This window comes from Ranitomeya variabilis, chromosome 7 (genome assembly GCF_051348905.1).
Source record: "Ranitomeya variabilis isolate aRanVar5 chromosome 7, aRanVar5.hap1, whole genome shotgun sequence".
Taxonomy (NCBI): Eukaryota; Metazoa; Chordata; class Amphibia; order Anura; family Dendrobatidae; genus Ranitomeya; species Ranitomeya variabilis.
This window is the reverse complement of record NC_135238.1, coordinates 94,323,603-94,345,161: the sequence shown is the minus strand read 5'-3', so window position 1 is coordinate 94,345,161 and position 21,559 is coordinate 94,323,603. Positions and strand designations below refer to the sequence as shown.

The 21,559-nt window shown below is 46.2% G+C and overlaps 1 protein-coding gene across 2 annotated transcripts in view; it reads right to left on the bottom strand.

The window, feature by feature from the left end:
- SLC40A1 (solute carrier family 40 member 1) overlaps nucleotides 1-21,559 on the bottom strand; it is a 161,462-nt gene that overhangs the window by 6,361 nt on the left and 133,542 nt on the right. For both annotated transcript variants that reach the window (XM_077275588.1, XM_077275587.1), the window contains exons 5-6: nucleotides 10,879-11,005; nucleotides 7,461-7,703 (exon numbers count right to left, since the gene is read on the bottom strand). In XM_077275588.1, the coding sequence (XP_077131703.1) occupies nucleotides 7,461-7,703; nucleotides 10,879-11,005 (370 nt within the window). The remainder of the gene's footprint in view (nucleotides 1-7,460; nucleotides 7,704-10,878; nucleotides 11,006-21,559) is intronic.

The window sequence follows — 21,559 nt, the reverse complement described above, 5'->3', positions numbered from 1 at the left end:
TTGCAATGTATATGTAAAAATCGGATGTTATACTGTACCTCCATATGGTCTCTGATTTTTTTTTTACGCACACATAGACTTTACTGGCTAAGTCTCATCTGATTTACGGAAAAGTCTAGTGAATGCTGCAATTTTTTCCCATGCAGTTAGTCAATAAAGAAAATTGCTAATCCCATTGTATGACATTGGTCAGAGTACAGTCGGTTTTCTTTTCAGGACAGCACTTGGGCCAAAAATACGGTTGTGTGAATGAGCCCTAACAAGAATACACTATAAACGCACACATGAGTTTGGCCTAAAATAGCCTTTACTTTTCTACAAATGTTTTTCAGAAGATTTCTGCGTGTTAGTGGGAATTTGTGCCAATTTAACCAAAAGAGCATTGAAAAGGTAGGCAAAGATATAGGACGAGAAGGTGTCGCTCACAACTGACATTCCAGTTTACCCAAAGGGGTTTTTATGGGGTTGATGTCAAAGTTCTGTCCAACCCACTCCAGATTCTCCACATGCCAAGACGTAGCCTCACGAACCTCAATTTGTACAAAGGGGCACAATTATTGTGCAACAGAAAATGAACTTCCCATGTCATACTATGTTCTCACTCAAAAGTGGGCTCAAACTCTAACCCTAAACAACATCCACATATTCAATTGCCTCCTGCAGCAAATTATACAGTAGGTACTCTATATTTCAGTGGGAAACGTTCTTTGGGCAACTATTAAACCAAAATTCATTATAAAGCCATGTTCACACATTCAGTGTTTGGTCAGCATTCTAAATCAGAATTTAGAAACCAAAACCAGGAGAGCGTGACAAATACAGAAGTGGTGACGTGTTTCTATTAAACTTTCCTCTAATTGTTCCACTCCCTGTTTTGGCTTACAAATACTGATGTAGAATACTGACCAAATACTGAAAGTGTGAACTTGACGTGGCCTAAGACTCCCGATCAGGGGCCGATTATAATAGGGTCAATCTGGGCGGTAGCCCAGGGCCCAGTGGTGTGGGGGGCCCTGTGCTACCGCTCAGATTGCCCGCCGCCATCAGGGCATTACTGCCCTGACTGGCGTACTATGGGCCCGGTGGGCAGAGGGGGCTCGCATCGGGCCCTGTCTCATCTGCTCACCGGGCCCCTACCGGCGCTGCGGCAGTTAAACGCTATTGATGTGTGGGCGCGCGCCCGCACATCAATAGCTAACAGCCGCCAGCCAATCGGAGGCTGGCAGCTGACATCAGCCGCAGGCCCGCAGTACGCACGTCGCCGGCGTCTGATGTCATTGTCAGTCGCCGGCGAGTGCGCGCTGCTGGAGGGGGCTTCGCCGCTGGAGCACCGACAGGTGGGGAGAACTCGATTTTTTTTTTTTTGATTGCGAACGGGCGGCAATCCGGGGGGCCCGGGCCAGTATGCTGGACACTGGGGGCAGAGATGGAGGACACACTGGGGGCAATATGCTGGACATTTTGGGGGAAATATGCTGGACACACTGGGGCAGAATGCTGGACACACTGGGGGCAATATGCTGGAGACACTGGGGCAATATGCTGGAGACACTGGGGGCAATATGCTGGAGACACTGGGGGCAATATGCTGGAGACACTGGGGGCAATATGCTGGACACACTTGGGGCAGATTGCTGGACACACTGGGGGCAATATGCTGGACACACTGGGGGCAATATGCTGGAGACACTGGGGCAATATGCTGGACACACTGGGGGCAATATGCTGGACACACTGGGGGCAATATGCTGGACACACTGGGGGCAATATGCTGGAGACATTGGGGGCAATATGCTGGACACACTTGGGGCAATATGCTGGAGACACTGGGGCAGAATGCTGGACACACTGGGGGCAATAAGCTGGACACACTGGGGGCAATATGCTGGACATTTTGGGGGCAATATGCTGGACACACTGGGGCAGATTGCTGGACACAGTGGGGGCAATACGCTGGACACACTGGGGGCAATATGCTGGACACACTGGGGCAGATTGCTGGACACACTGGGGGCAATATGCAGGAGACACTGGGGGCAATATGCTGGACACACTGGGGGCAATATGCTGGACACACTGGGGGCAATATGCTGGACACACTGGGGTAGAATGCTGGGCACACTGGGGGCAATATGCTGGAGACACTGGGGCAACATGCTGGAGACACTGGGGGCAATATGCTGGACACACTGGGGGCAATATGCTGGACACACTGGGGCAGATTGCTGGACACACTGGGGGCAATATGCTGGAGACACTGGGGCAGAATGCTGGACACACTGGGGGCAATATGCTGGAGACACTGGGGCAGAATGCTGGATACACTGGGGGCAATATGCTGGACACACTGGGGCAGAATGCTGGACACATTGGGGCAGAATGCTGGACAAACTGGGGGCAATATGCTGGACACACTGGGGGCAATATGCTGGACACACTGGCGGCTGCATGCTGGACACACTGGGGGCAGAATGCTGGACACATTGGGAGCAGGATGCTGGACACATTGGGGGCAGAGATGCTGGACACTGGGGGCAGAGATGCTGGACACTGGGGGCAGAGATGCTGGACACTGGGGGCAGAGATGCTGGACACATTGGGGGCAGGATGCTGGACACATTGGGGGCAGAGATGCTGGACACTGGGGGCAGAGATGCTGGACACTGGGGGCAGAGATGCTGGACACTGGGGGCAGAGATGCTGGACACTGGGGGCAGAGATGATGGACACTGGGGGCAGAGATGCTGGACACTGGGGGCAATATGCTGGAGACACTGGGGCAGATTGCTGGATACACTGGGGGCAATATGCTGGAGATACTGGGGCAGATTGCTGGACACACTGGGGGCAATATGCTGGAGACACTGGGGCAGAATGCTGGATACACTGGGGGCAATATGCTGGACACACTGGGGGCAATATGCTGGACACACTGGGGCAGAATGCTGGACACACTGGGGGCAATATGCTGGAGACACTGGGGCAATATGCTGGAGACACTGGGGGCAGGATTCTGGACACGCTGGGGCAGAATGCTGGACACACTGGGGGCAGAATGCTGGACACACTGGGGGCAGAATGCTGGACAAACTGGGGGCAATATGCTGGACACACTGGGGCAGAATGCTGGACACACTGGGGCAGAGATGCTGGACAAACTGGGGGCAATATGCTGGACACACTGGGGCAGAATGCTGGACACACTGGGGGCAGAATGCTGGACATACTGGGGGCAGAATGCTGGACACACTGGGGGCTATATGCTGGACACACTGGGGGCTGCATGCTGGACACACTAGGGGCAGAATGCTGGACACATTGGGGGCAGGATGCTGGACACATTGGGGGCAGAGATGCTGGACACTGGGGGCAGAGATGCTGGACACTGGGGGCAGAGATGCTGGACACTGGGGGCAGAGATGCTGGACACTGGGGGAAATATGCTGGAGACACTGGGGCAGATTGCTGGATACACTGGGGGGCAATATGCTGGAGACACTGGGGCAGATTGCTGGACACACTGGGGGCAATATGCTGGACACACTGGGGCAGAATGCTGGACACACTGGGGGCAATATGCTGGAGACACTGGGGCAATATGCTGGAGACACTGGGGCAGGATGCTGGACACGCTGGGGCAGAATGCTGGACACACTGGGGCAGAATGCTGGACACACTGGGGGCAGAATGCTGGACAAACTGGGGGCAATATGCTGGACACTCTGGGGCAGAATGCTGGACACACTGGGACCAAATGCTGGACACACTGGGGGCAATATGCTAGACACACTGGGGCAGAATACTGGACACACTGGGGGTAGAATGCTGGAGACACTGGGGCAGAATGTTGGACACACTGGGGGCAATATGCTGGACACACTGGGGGCAATACGCTGGACACACTGCGGGCAATATGCTGGACACACTGGGGCAGATTGCTGGACACACTGGGGGCAATATGCAGGAGTCACTGGGGGCAATATGCTGGACACACTGGGGGCAATATGCTGGACACACTGGGGTAGAATGCTGGGCACACTGGGGGCAATATGCTGGAGACACTGGGGGCAATATGCTGGACACACTGGGGGCAATATGCTGGAGACACTGGGGCAGAATGCTGGACACACTGGGGGCAATATGCTGGAGACACTGGGGCAGAATGCTGGATACACTGGGGGCAATATGCTGGACACACTGGGGCAGAATGCTGGACACACTGGGGTAGAATGCTGCGCACACTGGGGGCAATATGCTGGAGACACTGGGGGCAATATGCTGGACACACTGGCGGCTGCATGCTGGACACACTGGGGGCAGAATGCTGGACACATTGGGAGCAGGATGCTGGACACATTGGGGGCAGAGATGCTGGACACTGGGGGCAGAGATGCTGGACACTGGGGGCAGAGATGCTGGACACTGGGGGCAGAGATGCTGGACACTGGGGGCAGAGATGCTGGACACATTGGGGGCAGGATGCTGGACACATTGGGGGCAGAGATGCTGGACACTGGGGGCAGAGATGCTGGACACTGGGGGCAGAGATGCTGGACACTGGGGGCAGAGATGATGGACACTGGGGGCAGAGATGCTGGACACTGGGGGCAATATGCTGGAGACACTGGGGCAGATTGCTGGATACACTGGGGGCAATATGCTGGAGACACTGGGGCAGATTGCTGGACACACTGGGGGCAATATGCTGGAGACACTGGGGCAGAATGCTGGATACACTGGGGGCAATATGCTGGACACACTGGGGGCAATATGCTGGACACACTGGGGCAGAATGCTGGACACACTGGGGGCAATATGCTGGAGACACTGGGGCAATATGCTGGAGACACTGGGGGCAGGATTCTGGACATGCTGGGGCAGAATGCTGGACACTCTGGGGGCAGAATGCTGGACACACTGGGGGCAGAATGCTGGACAAACTGGGGGCAATATGCTGGACACACTGGGGCAGAATGCTGGACACACTGGGGCAGAGATGCTGGACACACTGGGGCAGAGATGCTGGACAAACTGGGGGCAATATGCTGGACACACTGGGGCAGAATGCTGGACACACTGGGGGCAGAATGCTGGACACACTGGGGGCTATATGCTGGACACACTGGGGGCTGCATGCTGGACACACTGGGGGCAGAATGCTGGACACATTGGGGGCAGGATGCTGGACACATTGGGGGCAGAGATGCTGGACACTGGGGGCAGAGATGCTGGACACTGGGGGCAGAGATGCTGGACACTGGGGGCAGAGATGCTGGACACTGGGGGAAATATGCTGGAGACACTGGGGCAGATTGCTGGATACACTGGGGGGCCATATGCTGGAGACACTGGGGCAGATTGATGGACACACTGGGGGCAATATGCTGGACACACTGGGGCAGAATGCTGGACACACTGGGGGCAATATGCTGGAGACACTGGGGCAATATGCTGGAGACACTGGGGCAGGATTCTGGACACGCTGGGGCAGAATGCTGGACACACTGGGGCAGAATGCTGGACACACTGGGGGCAGAATGCTGGACAAACTGGGGGCAATATGCTGGACAATCTGGGGCAGAATGCTGGACACACTGGGACCAAATGCTGGACACACTGGGGGCAATATGCTAGACACACTGGGGCAGAATACTGGACACACTGGGGGTAGAATGCTGGGGACACTGGGGCAGAATGTTGGACACACTGGGGGCAATATGCTGGACACACTGGGGGCAATATGCTGGACACACTGGGGGCAATATGCTGGACACACTGGTTGCAATATGCTGGACACACCGAGGCAGATTGCTGGACACACTGGGGGTAGAATGCTGGAGACACTGGGGCAGAATGCTGGACACACTGGGGCAATATGCTGGACATTTTGGGGGCAATATGCTCGACATTTTGGGGTTCAATATGCTGGACACACTGGGGCAGATTGCTGGACATACTGGGGGCAATATGCTGGACACACTGGGGGCAATATGCTGGAGACACTGGGGCAGATTGCTGGAGACACTGGGGCAGATTGCTGGAGACACTGGGGCAGAATGCTGGACACACTGGGGCAGAATGCTGGACACACTGGGGGCAATATGCTGGAGACACTGGGGCAGAATGCTGGATACACTGGGGGCAATATGCTGGACACACTGGGGCAGAATGCTGGACACACTGGGGCAGAATGCTGGACACACTGGGGGCAGAATGCTGGACAAACTGGGGGCAATATGCTGGACACACTGGGGCAGAATGCTGGACACACTGGGGCAGAGATGCTGGACACACTGGGGGCAATATGCTGGACACATTGGGGCAGAATGCTGGACACACTGGGGGCAGAATGCTGGACACACTGGGGGCAATATGCTGGACACACTGGGGGCTGCATGCTGGACACACTGGGGGGCAGAATGCTGGACACATTGGGGGCAGGATGCTGGACACATTGGGGGCAGAGATGCTGGACACATTGGGGGCAGAGATGCTGGACACTGGGGGCAGAGATGCTGGACACTGGGGGCAGAGATGCTGGACACTGGGGGCACAGATGCTGGACACTGGGGGCACAGATGCTGGACACACTGGGGGCAGGACTGGAGACATGGGCAGAATGTAGATACGGGGCATGATTGGAGACACGGGGCAGAATGAAAGACAGGGGGCAGGATTGGAGACAGATCGTGCAGGATCATGGGGCAGGATGGATACGATGGAGACTGATGGGGCAGGATGGGGAGATCATATGGGGCAGGATGGATACTCATGAGGGCAGGATGGGAGAATATATGGCTGGAGCCAGGAATGAGATACACGGGGCCAGGACGGGGGATATTATTATTACCATAGGGGCTAATTAAGGGATATTATTACTGCAGTGATGTATTTATTGTATTTTTTGAGGACACTGTTTTAAATGGGGGGGGGGGCTGTCCTGTTACTGTGTAGAGTGACACCATGTTGCCTCTTTTTCTTCATGTGGTGTAATGTAGAAGTTGGGAAAAATGAAGTAATGTGTTCTGCAAGCGGAGCTCGAGATAACTGTGTTATTTCCTGCAGAGACGAGTCCTGGCTAGATGAAGTGATGGCGGTCTGTGCTGGATGAAAGATGAAGGACTTCACCTAGAGACGTCACTGGTGAGTCAGTGTTACCTATACACTGACACTATACACTGTATACTATACACTGAACTGAAGGGTAAGTTGACTAGATCAATGGATGTTTGACAGGTTATAGTTTCACACAGCAACTATTTTTCTGGAATAATCTGGTTCAGGTATACTATGACCCTGTCGCATGACCCCATCACATGACCCTGTCACATGACCGGGGGGGCCACAGTGTCTGAACAGCCCGGGGCCCTGGCTACCCTTAATCCACCCCTGCTCCCGATTTATTACTTCAGAGAAATAATCGCACTTTTTTTGTATAAGAAAAAAACATCATCTGATACCTTTTATATTTAATTGTTTCAATTCCTGATCATCTTCTTTCTGGCAAAATTTAATAGCTAAAGCTGGTGTCTTTTGGTATACTTTCCAAAGGAGAAAATATTCTACACACATTGATATCAAGTTCCAACCAGCAATGAATCCACATCCTATTACAGGTGAACCAAAGGTCATTATCTGTCCAACTGCCAATGGAGCCAGTATGTTTGTTAGTTGATCGATTCGTCTCACTGTTGCGTTCATGTCTGTCATTAAAACATAACAAAAGAGCATAAACGTATTTCAATAAGGCTGAACATAAACATTTACGTAAAGTGAATATTTTTGGGCATAACTGCTAATATCCTTAATATTAGATGGGCGGTTCTTCTGCTAGGTTAGTAGTCTCTCGCCTCTAGATGATGCAATTATGACATTGTGCCAGCCCAGCTAATGTCACGCTGAAGATATGTTCAGTGACATATGAGCTCAGCGGCAGCCAGAGCGCCTGCCTCCCTGACTTGATATATGATTATTACTTATTTTTAGAGCATTATTGATTTCATGATGCTGTCTGTGAGAAAGGGTTAAATACAAGATGCAAATAAAAAAATATGATGAACAAACTAACAATGACAGACTGGCACACAAAGGAGTTTTCTGCCCATGCGGGCCTACAGGAGTATTTAGTCAGCCACCAATTGTGTAAGTTCCCCACTTAAAAAGATGAGAGAGGCCTGTAATTGACATCATAGGTAGACCACAACTATGAGAGTCAAAATGAGAAAACAAATCCAGAAAATCACCTTGTCTGATTTTTTCCACCATGATTTCAAAATAAATCTTGCCAAATCAGACACGGTGATTTTCTAGATTTGTTTTCTCATTTTGACTTTCATAGTTGAGGTCTACCTATGATGTCAATTACAGGCCTCTCTCATCTTTTTAAGTGGGGAACTTGCACAATTGGTCGCTGACTAAATACTTTTTTCCCGACTGTATATATGAAACAGTGTGGAACCCAATATAACTCATATATCTGCAGGACACGGTATCCAGACCAATCAGTATAAATATACAAAATCAATAAGAAAGCCTGAAAAATGGTTAATAGTAAAAATGATCTTATAACGGTAGAAAAAACTTTATTGAATATGTGTGTATGTGTGTGTGTGTGTGTGTGTGTGTGTGTGTGTGTGTGTGTGTGTGTGTGTGTGTGTGTGTGTGTGTGTGTGTGGTGGCGGCAATGTAGGAGTCAGGGCTGGGGCCGCGGTTACAGCGGCGGCTTTGGATACTCTGAGAGCAGTGACTGAACCAGCGCCGCCCCCACGCCTATGATTGAATACCGAATGCTAGCGGGAAGATTAAAGTTCATTTTCTCCCTGCTGCATTTGGCGGTGTACAGGCGCCGAACATTATCAATATGCTGTTAACCTGTAGATTAACCCTAGTTCTGCAGGCTAACAGCGGTATTCCTGGTGACAGCTTCCCTTTAAGAACTGGACACTAACCAGAGAGGGTGAACTTGCAATCCTGTGAGGACTATTTACTTTGTGTTTTCACCTTGTCTCTGGAAAGGCTATTTTTTATTTGGTTTTCTGAGCAGTTTATTTAGTGTTAATAAACCAACCTGGATATTTTAATGAAACGGTTTTCCTGTGCCTACCTCAACCACAGCTGAGTGAGTAAAACCTTACAATAGGTGCAATATTTTTACTTACCATGAAGCTGCATATATAAAAATTATCTAATGTAACAAAATAGCTAGTATGGTAGATAGAACGCTGAAAGTGAACATCACCCAATATACAGCTCAAGCAAAATGAAGAGACCACTGCAAAATCTCCAGTTTGTCTGATTTTTCTCTTTATAGGTATATTTTTGAGTAAAATGTAAATTGTTCTTTTATTCTATGAACTACTGACAACATGTCTCCGAATTTCCAAGCAATACATTTTGTATCTATTTTCTGAAAATGAGAAATGGTTAAAATAACAAAAAATGCATTGCTTGCAGACCTCAAATAATGCAAAAAAAAAATAACAAGTTCATAATCATTTAGAAACAACAATACTAATGTTTTAACTCAGGAAGAGTTCAGAAATCAATATTTTTGTGGAATAACCATGATTTTTAATCACCGCTTTCATGCGTCTTTGGCATGCTTTCCACCAGTCTTTCACACTGCTTCTGGCGCAAAAATGTAAGTAGTTCTTCTTTGTGTGATGGCTTGTGACTATCCATCTTCCTCTTGATTACATTCCAGAAGTTTTCAATGGGGTTCAGGTCAGGGATTTGATGTGGTGGTCCTTCATCTACACCTTGATTGACCTAGCTGTGTGGCATGGCGCATTGTCCTGCTGGAAAAACCAGTCCTTAGAGTTGGGGAACATTGCCTGAGCAGAAGGAATCAACTGTTTTTCCTGGATAACCTTGTATGCGGCTTGATTCATGTCCTTCGCAAAGAACCTGCCCAATTTCAACCTTGCTGAAGGAAGGAAGATGGATAGTCAAGAGCCATCAAACAAAGAAGAACCGCTTACATTTTTGTACCAGGAGTGGCATAAGGTCACCCAAAAGCCGTGTGAAAACCTGATGGAAAGCATGCCAAGATGCATGAAAGTGTAAAATATTGATTTCTGAACTCTTCCTGAATTAAAACATTATTATTGTTGTTTCTAAATGATTATAAACTTGTTTTGCATTATTTGAGGTCAAAAGCAATGCATTTTTTTTTATTTTGACCATTTCTAATTTTCAGAAAATAGATACAAAATTTATTGCTTGGAACTTTGGAGACATGTTGTCAGTAGTTTATAGAATAAAAGAACAATTTACATTTTACTCAAAAATATACCTATAAAGAGAAAAATCAGACAAACTGAACATTTTGCAGTGGTCTCTTAATTTTTGCCAGAGCTGTATGTGTACCGTCTATACTGTATATCCTCAGTCACATGTAATTAAATATACAGTTTATAGGAACATGATAGCTAACTGTTAACTGAGGTATAGGGAGTGCATGGTAAAATATTTATATCGTGATAACAAGAGAAACAAATCATACAAATAGTGATTGGATGGAATGTGAAAAATTCATGTGATAGTATACCGTACATTAGGAGGATCCCAGAGATAAGTATGGAGAACACACCAACATGCGTTTCTGTAGATATCTTCATCTAGGGGTTGATATTTCATTGTTTTTATATACAGTGTGTGCGCCTGTCTCTTATATTGCCACCACACACCCACTCATGTTTTCAATAAAGTTTTTTCTACGTCATAAGTTCATTCTTATTATTGACCATTTTTCGGGATTTCTTATTAGTTTTGTTCATCGATATACGCTGCCTGTTGTTGACTGCCAGGTTCAATTTAGATTGTATGTTAGCCAGTTATTTATATTTTATAACATACATGAAAAGTATTAAATCTTACCTGCTAATTTGCTCCTGTCATCTCCAGCAACAACAACAATCCAGTCCCTCTGTATAGTGATGGCTGTAGCTGTGCTGGCCAGATTTGCAATGTTTGCTATAGTAATAACCAGGATGTAGCAAATGGTCTGTATTAGAACCACAACATAAATGAAGAGTTAGATGTCACTTAAATTTTGCTTTTTAAAGCAGATAATTATTTTGTGAAAAAAAATATGACAAAATTCAACAGAGCTTCTGAAACAACTTTTTAACCCCTTCATGACCTTGGGATTTTCCGTTTTTCCGTGTTCGTTTTTCGCTCCCCTCCTTCCCAGAGCCATAACTTTTTTTATTTTTCTGTCAATATGGCCATGTGAGGGCTTATTTTTTTCGAAACAAGTTGTACTTTTGAACGACATCATTGGTTTTAGCATGTCGTGTTCTAGAAAACGGGAAAAAAATTCCAAGTGCGGTGAAATTGCAAAAATAGTGCTGTCCCACACTTGTTTTTTTGTTTGGCTTTTCTGCTAGGTTCACTAAATGCTACAACTGACCTGCCATTATGATTCTCCAGGTCAGTACGAGTTCATAGACACCAAACATGACTAGGTTATTTTTTTATCTAAGTGGTGAAAAAAAATTCCAAACTTTGCTTTAAAAAAAAAATAAAAAAAAAAGGGCCATATTCCAATACCCGTAGCGTCTCCATTTTTCATGATCTGGGGTCGGTTGAGGGCTTATTTTTTGCGGGCCGAGCTGGCGTTTTTAATTATACCATTTCAGTGCAGATACGTTCTTTTGATCGCCCATTATTGCATTTTAATTCAATGTCGTGGCGACCAAAAAAACTTAATTCTGGCGTTTCAAATTTTTTTCTCGCTACGCTGTTTAGCGATCAGGTTAATGCTTTTTTTTTATTGATAGATCGGGCGATTCTGAACACGGCGATACCAAATATGTGTAGGTTTGATTTTTTTTTTTTTATTGATTTATTTTGAATGGGGCGAAAGGGGGGTGATTTAAACTTTTATATTTTTTTTTATTTTTTTCACATTTTTTTTAACTTTTGCCATGCTTCAATAGCCTCCATGGGAGGCTAGAAGCTGGCACAACGCGATCGGCTCTGCTACATAGCAGCGATCATCAGATCGCTGCTATGCAGCAGAAATGCAGGTGTGCTATGAGCGCCGACCACAGGGTGGCGCTCACAGCTACCAGGGATCAGTAACCATAGAGGTATCAAGGACCTCTATGGTTACTCTGCAGAAGCATCGCTGACCCCCGATCATGTGACGGGGGTCAGCGATGCGCTCATTTCCGGCCACCCGGCCGGAAGCGCCGGTTAAATGCCGCTGTCTGCGTTTGACAGCGGCATGTAGCTAGTTAATAGCGGCCTGTGAATCGCGATTTCACCCGCCGCTATTGCGGGCACATGTCAGCTGTTCAAAACAGCTGACATGTCCTGGCTTTGATGCGGGCTCACCGCCGGAGCCCTGCATCAAAGCGGGTATCTGACCTCGGACGTACTATCCCGTCCGAGGTCAGAAAGGGGTTAAAGTGAAAACTGCCTGTCATTGAAGAGACATGGGGCTGGATTCATCAAGGTAGGCTTTGTTCACATCAGTCTTGATTAGAAGGTGTGCAGGAGTCAGACGCTCCAGATTTATGAAGAAGTGTCAGACGAGTGGTATACACCCAAATCCTACTCCAATCCCTGCTGAAGTAAGATTTAACACTAAATAAATGTCCAGGACATAATAAATAGGACCAAAACTCAAACTTGCATATACCAACACTGAATGGATCCAGAGAACCACAACTGAGTATAATCCAAAATAATTTTATTACAAAAAATCAAAGAAAACAATAATGGAACAGTAAAATGAGAACCACAGTAAGCCAATGTGTGGGACACAACAAAAAGTAAGATCTTAGTAAAACTAAGATTTGCAGCTTAGTGAACACTGTCCCTCATCATGAATTTGACGAGTGTTGGGCACCTCCACTCATTATTACGGGGCCGGGAGAAACTGGCAAGAAGACGCCAGAAGTTGCAAAATTTAGACACAGTCCAAGTTGTGTGACTTTACAAAGCTTTTTCACCAGAATTCTGAAGTGAAAGCTTTGCTGAATGGGACCCATATTATATGGCAACCTTTTGATAACGAAAACTTAAAGGGTAAATATATGCAATTAAGCCCTTCTCCTGGAGAAAAAAAGCTATACAATATCAACCAAAATTTCAAAACAAATAAAAAAATTGCTCAGTTATTATGTAGGGCAATTTCAATATGGTTAGGACAGAGAAATAGAATCCCATATTTCAACTGTTCTGCCAAAAATTTGTCAATAGGTGCAGATAGGACATTAGAATTTATTATAAATCCATGCTCTATAATATAAATCTAATTTGGAGACTCGCTATTTTTTGGAGGCAGTAAAGGCCAGACAGTTTTTAGCTACAATTATTTTCAATCAGGAGGGTCGGGGGCATGAACTGAACCAGCGCCAGCACCGCCCCAGGATTGCACATCAATGTGAGCTGTGGCAAAAAGGTTTGCGGTGTCTGTCAGCATAGTGTCCAGAGGCTGGAGGCGCTACCAGGAGACAGGCCAGTACACCAGGAGATGTGGATGGGGTCATAGGAGGGCAACAACCCAGCAGCAGGACCGCTACCTCAGCCTTTGTGCAAGGAGGAACAGGAGGAGCACTGCCAGAGCCCTGTAAAATGACCTCCAGCAGGCCACAAATGTGCATGTGTCTGCACAAATGGTTAGAAACCGACTCCATGAGGACGGTCTGAGTGCCCGACGTTTACAGAAGGGGGTTATACTCACAGCCCAACACCGTGCAGGATGATTAGCATTTGCCACAGAACACCAGGATTGGCAAATTCGCCACTGGCGCCCTGTGCTCTTCACAAATAAAAGCAGGTTCACACTGAGCACGTCACAGACATGACAGCATCTGGAGACGCCGTGGAGAGCGATTTGCTGCCTGCAACATCCTTCAGCATGACCGGTTTGGCAGTGGGTCAGTAATGGTGTGGGGTGGCATTTCTTTGGAGGGTCGCATAGCCCTCCATGTAGCCTGACTGCCATTAGGTACCGAGATGAGATCCTCAGACACCTTGTGAGACCATATGCTGGTGCGGTTGGCCCTGAGTTCCTCCTAATGCAGGACAATGCCAGACCTCATGTAGGATTGTCAGCAGTTCCTGCAAGATGAAGGCATTGAAGCTATGGACTGGCCCGCCCGTACCCCAGACCCGAATCTGATTGCACACATCTGGGACACCATGTCTCGCACCATCCATCAACGTCACGTTGCACCACAGACTGTCCAGGAGTTGGTGGACGCTTTAGTCCAGGTCTGGGAGGAGATCCCACAGGAGACCATACGCCGCCTCATCAGGAGCATGCCCAGGCATTGTAGGAGGTCATACAGGCACGTGGAAGCCACACACATTACTGAGCATAATTTCCTTGTCTTGAGGCATTTCCACTGAAGTTCGATCAGCCTGTAACTTCATTTTCCACTTTGATTATGAGCATCATTCCAACTCCACACCTCCGTGGTATACAGGTCCTTCTCAAAAAATTAGCATATAGTGTTAAATTTCATTATTTACCATAATGTAATGATTACAATTAAACTTTCATATACTATAGATTCATTATCCACCAACTGAAATTTGTCAGGTCTTTTATTGTTTTAATACTGATGATTTTGGCATACAACTCCTGATAACCCAAAAAACCTGTCTCAATAAATTAGCATATTTCACCCGACCAATCAAATAAAAGTGTTTTTTAATACCAAACAAAAAAAACATCAAATAATAATGTTCGGTTATGCACTCAATACTTGGTCGGGAATCCTTTGGCAGAAATGACTGCTTCAATGCGGCGTGGCATGGAGGCAATCAGCCTGTGACACTGCTGAGATGTTATGGAGGCCCAGGATGCTTCAATAGCGGCCTTAAGCTCATCCAGAGTGTTCGGTCTTGCGTCTCTCAACTTTCTCTTCACAATATCCCACAGATTCTCTATGGGGTTCAGGTCAGGAGAGTTGGCAGGCCAATTGAGCACAGTAATACCATGGTCAGTAAACCATTTACCAGTGGTTTTGGCACTGTGAGCAGGTGCCAGGTCGTGCTGAAAAATGAAATCTTCATCTCCATAAAGCATTTCAGCCGATGGAAGCATGAAGTGCTCCAAAATCTCCTGATAGCTAGCTGCATTGACCCTGCCCTTGATGAAACACAGTGGACCAACACCAGCAGCTGACATGGCACCCCACACCATCACTGACTGTGGGTACTTGACACTGGACTTCAGGCATTTTGGCATTTCCTTCTCCCCAGTCTTCCTCCAGACTCTGGCACCTTGATTTCCGAATGACATGCAAAATTTGCTTTCATCAGAAAAAAGTACTTGGGACCACTTAGCAACAGTCCAGTGCTGCTTCTCTGTAGCCCAGGTCAGGCGCTTCTGCCGCTGTTTATGGTTCAAAAGTGGCTTTACCTGGGGAATGCGGCACCTGTAGCCCATTTCCTGCACACGCCTGTGCACGGTGGCTCTGGATGTTTCCACACCAGACTCAGTCCACTGCTTCCTCAGGTTCCGGTCACCTCTTCTCGTTGTACAGCGTTTTCTGCCACATTGTTTCCTTCCAACAGACTTACCATTGAGGTGCCTTGATACAGCACTCTGGGAACAGCCTATTTGTTGAGAAATTTCTTTCTGGGTCTTACCCTCTTGCTTGAGGGTGTCAATGATGGCCTTCTTGACATCTGTCAGGTCGCTAGTCTTACCCATGATGGAGGTTTTGAGTAATGAACCAGGCAGGGAGTTTTTAAAAGCCTCAGGTATCTTTGCATGTGTTTAGAGTTAATTATTTGATTCAGAAGATTAGGGTAATAGGTCATTTAGAGAACCTTTTCTTGATATGCTAATTTATTGAGACAGGTTTTTTGGGTTATCAGGAGTTGTATGCCAAAATCATCAGTATTAAAACAATAAAAGACCTGACAAATTTCAGTTGGTGGATAATGAATCTATAGTATATGAAAGTTTAATTGTAATCATTACATTATGGTAAATAATGAAATTTAACACTATATGCTAATTTTTTGAGAAGGACCTGTATTAGTTGTGATTTACGTTGGTAATTTTTAGGTTTTACTGTTCTCAAAACATTTCACTATGTAATGAATAAAGATTTACAACTGGAATATTTCATTCAGTGATATCTAGGATGTGGGATTTTAGTGTTCCCTTTATTTTTTAGAGCAGTGTTGATACTGTGGATTCTTCTATTTCTCTAATAGTACAGTGAAGATCAGTTGATGTTAAATTTACTTTCTGAGAGAGAAAACAGATAAAAAATTGGAATTTAAAAGTTCGGTCTTTTCAAAATCAATTTTTACCACTTCACCATTTTCATCCTGTAATCATCCTATAGCATCCTTGACTTTTGTTTTACTTTTGACATATCCCCCCATATCCTCTCCCATGATCACAATGTCATTTTTTGAGAACTTGGCCATCTGATGCATAAAGAGTTCATCCATATCTTCAGCTTGCCCAGGTAGTCTGTAGTAAACACCTACAATGGTGTCCTTTCTGTTTTTGCCTTGTATTCTTACCCAAATAGTTTCCACGGAACCTCCAGTTTCTGAAGCATCAGTCTCTGTGGAGATCTACCCTTTTATAACATACAATGCAACACCTCCTCCCCGTTTATTAAGTCTGTTTCTTTCAAATAAGTTGTATCCTTCTAGCCTTGTATTCCAATCATGTGTACCATCCCGCCAAGTTTCAGTGATGCCACAAAGTTTCCTTTCCTGCATTAGTAGCTCCAATTCTCCTTGTTTGTTGCCCATGCTCATACCCATGTGCATTTGTACAGAACCATCGTAGTTTGTGATTGGTTTCTCTTTCTCCAATAATTTTATGATTCTGAATGTTTTTGTCTTTGTTCTTGCTTTCTACTTCTAATAGGAGAGTTCTCAAAAGTATTTGTTTGCTGTATGGCTTTCCTTGGCTTTTTGCTTCCCTTTCCACAATGTTCTAGTTTAAAGCTCTCCTAATAAGTGTAGCAAGACGAATTCCAATTACCGTATATACTCGAGTATAAGCCGAGATTTTCAGCCCAAATTTTTGGGCTGAAAGTGCCCCTCTCGGCTTATACTCGAGTCATGATCGGTGGTGGGGTCGGCGGGTGAGCACTGTCATATACTTACCTGCTTCCGGGGCTCCTGGCGCTCCCCCTGCCTGTCACACTGTCTTCGGTGCCGCAGCCTCTTCCCCTGAGCGGTCACGTGGGACCGCTCATTAGAGAAATGAATAGGCGGCTCCACCTCCCATAGGAGCGGAGCCGCCTATTCATTTCTCTAATGAAGCGGTGCCGGTGACCGCTGATAGAGAAAGAGGCTGCGGCACCGAAGACAGGCAGGGGGAAGGAGCGGGACGCCGGGAGCAGGTAAGTATGACATATTCACCTGTCCTCGTTCCACACGCCGGGCGTCGCGCCATCTTCCCGGCATCTCTCCGCTCTGACTGTTCAGGCAGAGGGCGCGATGACGCATATAGTGTGCACGCTGCCCTCTGCCTGATCAGTCAGTGCGGAGAGACGCCGGGACGGGACGCCAAGGAGCTGCAAGCAAGACAGGTGAGTATGTTTTTTTTTTTTTTTTATTGCAGCAGCAGCAACAGCTATGGGGCAATAATGGACGGTGCAGAGCACTATATGGCACAGCTATGGGGCAATGGTGCAGAGCACTATATGGCACAGCTATGGGGCAATGGTGCAGAGCACTATATGGCACAGCTATGGGGCAATGGTGCAGAGCGCTATATGGCACAGCTATGGGGCAATGGTGCAGAGCACTATATGGCACAGCTATGGGGCAATAATGGTGCAGAGCACTATATGGCACAGCTATGGGGCAATAATGGTGCAGAGCACTATATGGCACAGCTATGGGGCAATGGTGCAGAGCACTATATGGCACAGCTATGGGGCAATAATGGACGGTGCAGAGCACTATATGGCACAGCTATGGGGCAATGGTGCAGAGCACTATATGGCACAGCTATGGGGCAATGGTGCAGAGCACTATATGGCAGAGCTATGGGGCAACGGTGCAGAGCACTATATGGCACAGCTATGGGGCAATAATGGACGGTGCAAAGCACTATATGGCACAGCTATGGGGCAATGGTGCAGAGCACTATATGGCACAGCTATGGGGCAATGGTGCAGAGCACTATATGGCACAGCTATGGGGCAATGGTGCAGAGCACTATATGGCACAGCTATGGGGCAACGGTGCAGAGCATTATATATATGGCACAGCTATGGGGCAACGGTGCAGAGCACTATATGGCACAGCTATGGGGCAACGGTGCAGAGCACTATATGGCACAGCTATGGGGCAACGGTGCAGAGCACTATATGGCACAGCTATGGGGCAACGGTGCAGAGCATTATATATATGGCACAGCTATGGGGCAACGGTGCAGAGCATTATATATATGGCACAGCTATGGGGCAACGGTGCAGAGCATTGTATATATGGCACAGCTTTATGTGGAGCATCTATGGGGCCATAATGAACGGTGCAGAGCATTATATGTGGCACAGCTTTATGTGGAGCATCTATGGGGCCATAATGAACGGTATGGAGTATCTATTTTTAATTTTGAAATTCACCGGTACCTGCTGCATTTTCCACCCTAGGCTTATACTCGAGTCAATAAGTTTTCCCAGTTTTTTGTGGCAAAATTAGGGGGGTCGGCTTATACTCGGGTCGGCTTATACTCGAGTATATACGGTATGTGTCTTCCAGTCTTGGAAGTAGTCAATAGTATAGGTAATTCACTCCATGATCCAGAAATCCAAATCCTTGCTGACGTCACCATTGATGTAGCCCGTTGTTTACCTGCATAATCTTGTTCCACCTTCTTGTTCGATGGCCATCCACTGGAAGGATGGATGAGCAGACCACCTGCGCTCCCAGTTCTTTCACTTTCTTGCTTAAGTCTTCAGTATTAGCGAGGTTTTGTACTATACATTTGGTGTTGAAAGTAACGAATTATAAAATGTTTGGATGCCATTATTTTTACACTATTCTATTTCAGCACACTGTCTCTGATTCAATGCAGAGCCTGAGATATTATACTCCACTTTTTACTTCTTCTAACCATATGTTTACATTTACATACACACTGACATCCACATACCTACACGGGGTAAGTACACCTGACCCACCAAACCTCAATTTTGTCCCTCTTTTATTTATTTTTTTATTATTTTTTATACTTAATTTTTCATTTATATTCTTTCAATTATTTAAAAAAAAATATTTCTGCAATCTCTACTCATTTTTCCCCCATATTTTTCTTCTTCAATACGCCCTTTTCTCACCATGGAGACAACAAAAACTCTCACTGTCGCCCTAATCCACTCCCGTCTGGACTACTGCAACTCTCTATTAATTGGCCTCCCCCTCACGCGACTTTCCCCTCTCCAGTCTATCCTTAATGCAGCAGCTAGGGTCGTCCATCTGGTTAATTGTTACTCGGACGTGTCCGCTCTTCGCCAGTCGTTACACTGGCTGCCCATTCATTACAGGATACAATTCAAACTACTTGTTCTCACCCACAAAGCTCTCCACAGTGCGGCACCCCCTTACATCTCCTCCCTCATTTCTGTCTATCGGCCAAGCCGACCGCTGCGCTCTGCAAACGACTTTCGACTAACCTCTGCACTAATCCGTACCTCCCACTCCCGACTCCAAGACTTCTCCCGTGCTGCACTAATCCTCTGGAATGCTCTACCCCAAGATATTAGGACCATCCACAACTTGCATAGTTTTAGGCGCTCGCTCAAAACTCATTTGTTCAGAGCGGCCTATCACGTTCCCTAATCAGTCATTTTAGGTTTGTGTTTGTGTAGCCCAGTCACTATCTCCATCTACCCCCACCCCCTGAAGATGGCTGGACCATCATTGTAAATACATCATTGTAAATACACACCTGTGCTTTGTATCTCCCCACCTCATTGTAGATTGTAAGCTCTCACGAGCAGGGTCGTCTTATTTTGTCTTATTTTGCTTTATTACTGTATTGTTAACATTGTTACCTATGACTGTTGTGTTTGAAACTGTTAAACTGTAAAGCGCTGCGGAATATGTTGGCGCTATATAAATAAAGATTATTATTATTATTATATTCTTCACCTAAATTCATTACTTTACTTTTATTTCATTTTTAATATTTTATATAATATACAATTTTGTATTACTCATTAATATAGTTTTTCATTTTGTGAACAGTGCCATCAGCCTTTACCTTTATTCATTCATAATAAGAACGTTCATCTTCATGGTTTTCATTTCACTCTATTTTTATATCTTATTATTATGTTTTAGTTATGATATACAATTTTATATTATTCATTAATATATTTTTTCATTTTGCGAACAGTGCCATCAGCCTTTACCTTTATTCATTACTCCCCCTGTGGTATGGACACAACACCATGTTAATCTATATATATATATATATATATATATATATATATATATATATATATATATATATATATATTCGTCTAAGGGGCACTTCCGTCTGTTTGTCTGTCTGTCTGTTTGTCACGGAAATCGCAAGTCGCTGATTGGTCCCGGCCGCTGGCCGTGACCAATCAGCGACGGGCACAGTCCAGCCGCGAAATGGCAGCCCCCTACTCCCCTGCAGTCAGTGCCAGCTCCATACTCCCCCTCCAGTCAGCGCCCGCCGCCCACATAGTGTTTTCGCAGTCCGTTAAACAGACTGCGTTACACCGCAGCATAACGCGGTGTAATGCAGTCTGTTAACGCTGCTATTAACACTGTGTGACGAACGTTTTACTATTGATGCTGCCTATGCAGCATCAATAGTAAAAAGATATAATGTTAAAAATAATAATAATTAAAAAAAAAAATTAGAGAACCTCAACACATGTGGGGATTCCCTAACAAACACTTCGCTCATCACTATTCCAGAAAATTTCTTGCGGTGTCATTTGTCCCCACATGTATTAGCAGGAATGGGTAGTCATTAGTAGGTATGAAGAGTCCTGATATCCTGTCAGGCACATGTTTGATTTTTGCACCTGGAATACAGCACATTTCTCTTAGGTCTGCAGATAGCGGCCTCTGTTCCTCTCAACAGTCTTATATCGATGTATTTGATCATCATTCTCCTGCATGAGAGCCTGAAACTGGTTCCTGAGTAGTATGGGTAATACTGACATCACAGCAGGGGATCACAGTGGATTCATTTTGTGAGGTAAAATATTTCACAGAGTGTTTTTTAAAAATATTTTACCTCACAAAATGTATCCTCTGCGATCTCCTGCTGTAATGTCAGTATTGTTTTTTGCTTCCTCCCCTGCCCAGGAGCTGTGGTATGTTCGGTACACGGTCAGACACAATTATTAAAATGAAGTTTTGTTCGTGGGAAAACCCCTTTAAAAAGCTAACATCAACGCCAACATGGCTCCTCCTAAAGAGTACGCCAATGACAATGAAAGGAAAGCAGCAAAGGCACATCGTCAAAGATAACAAAGGGCAAATGAGACTCTTGAAGAGCAACAGCATCGCTGGGACAAAAACAATGCATATAAGCGTAGGCGTCAAGCACATGAGTCCC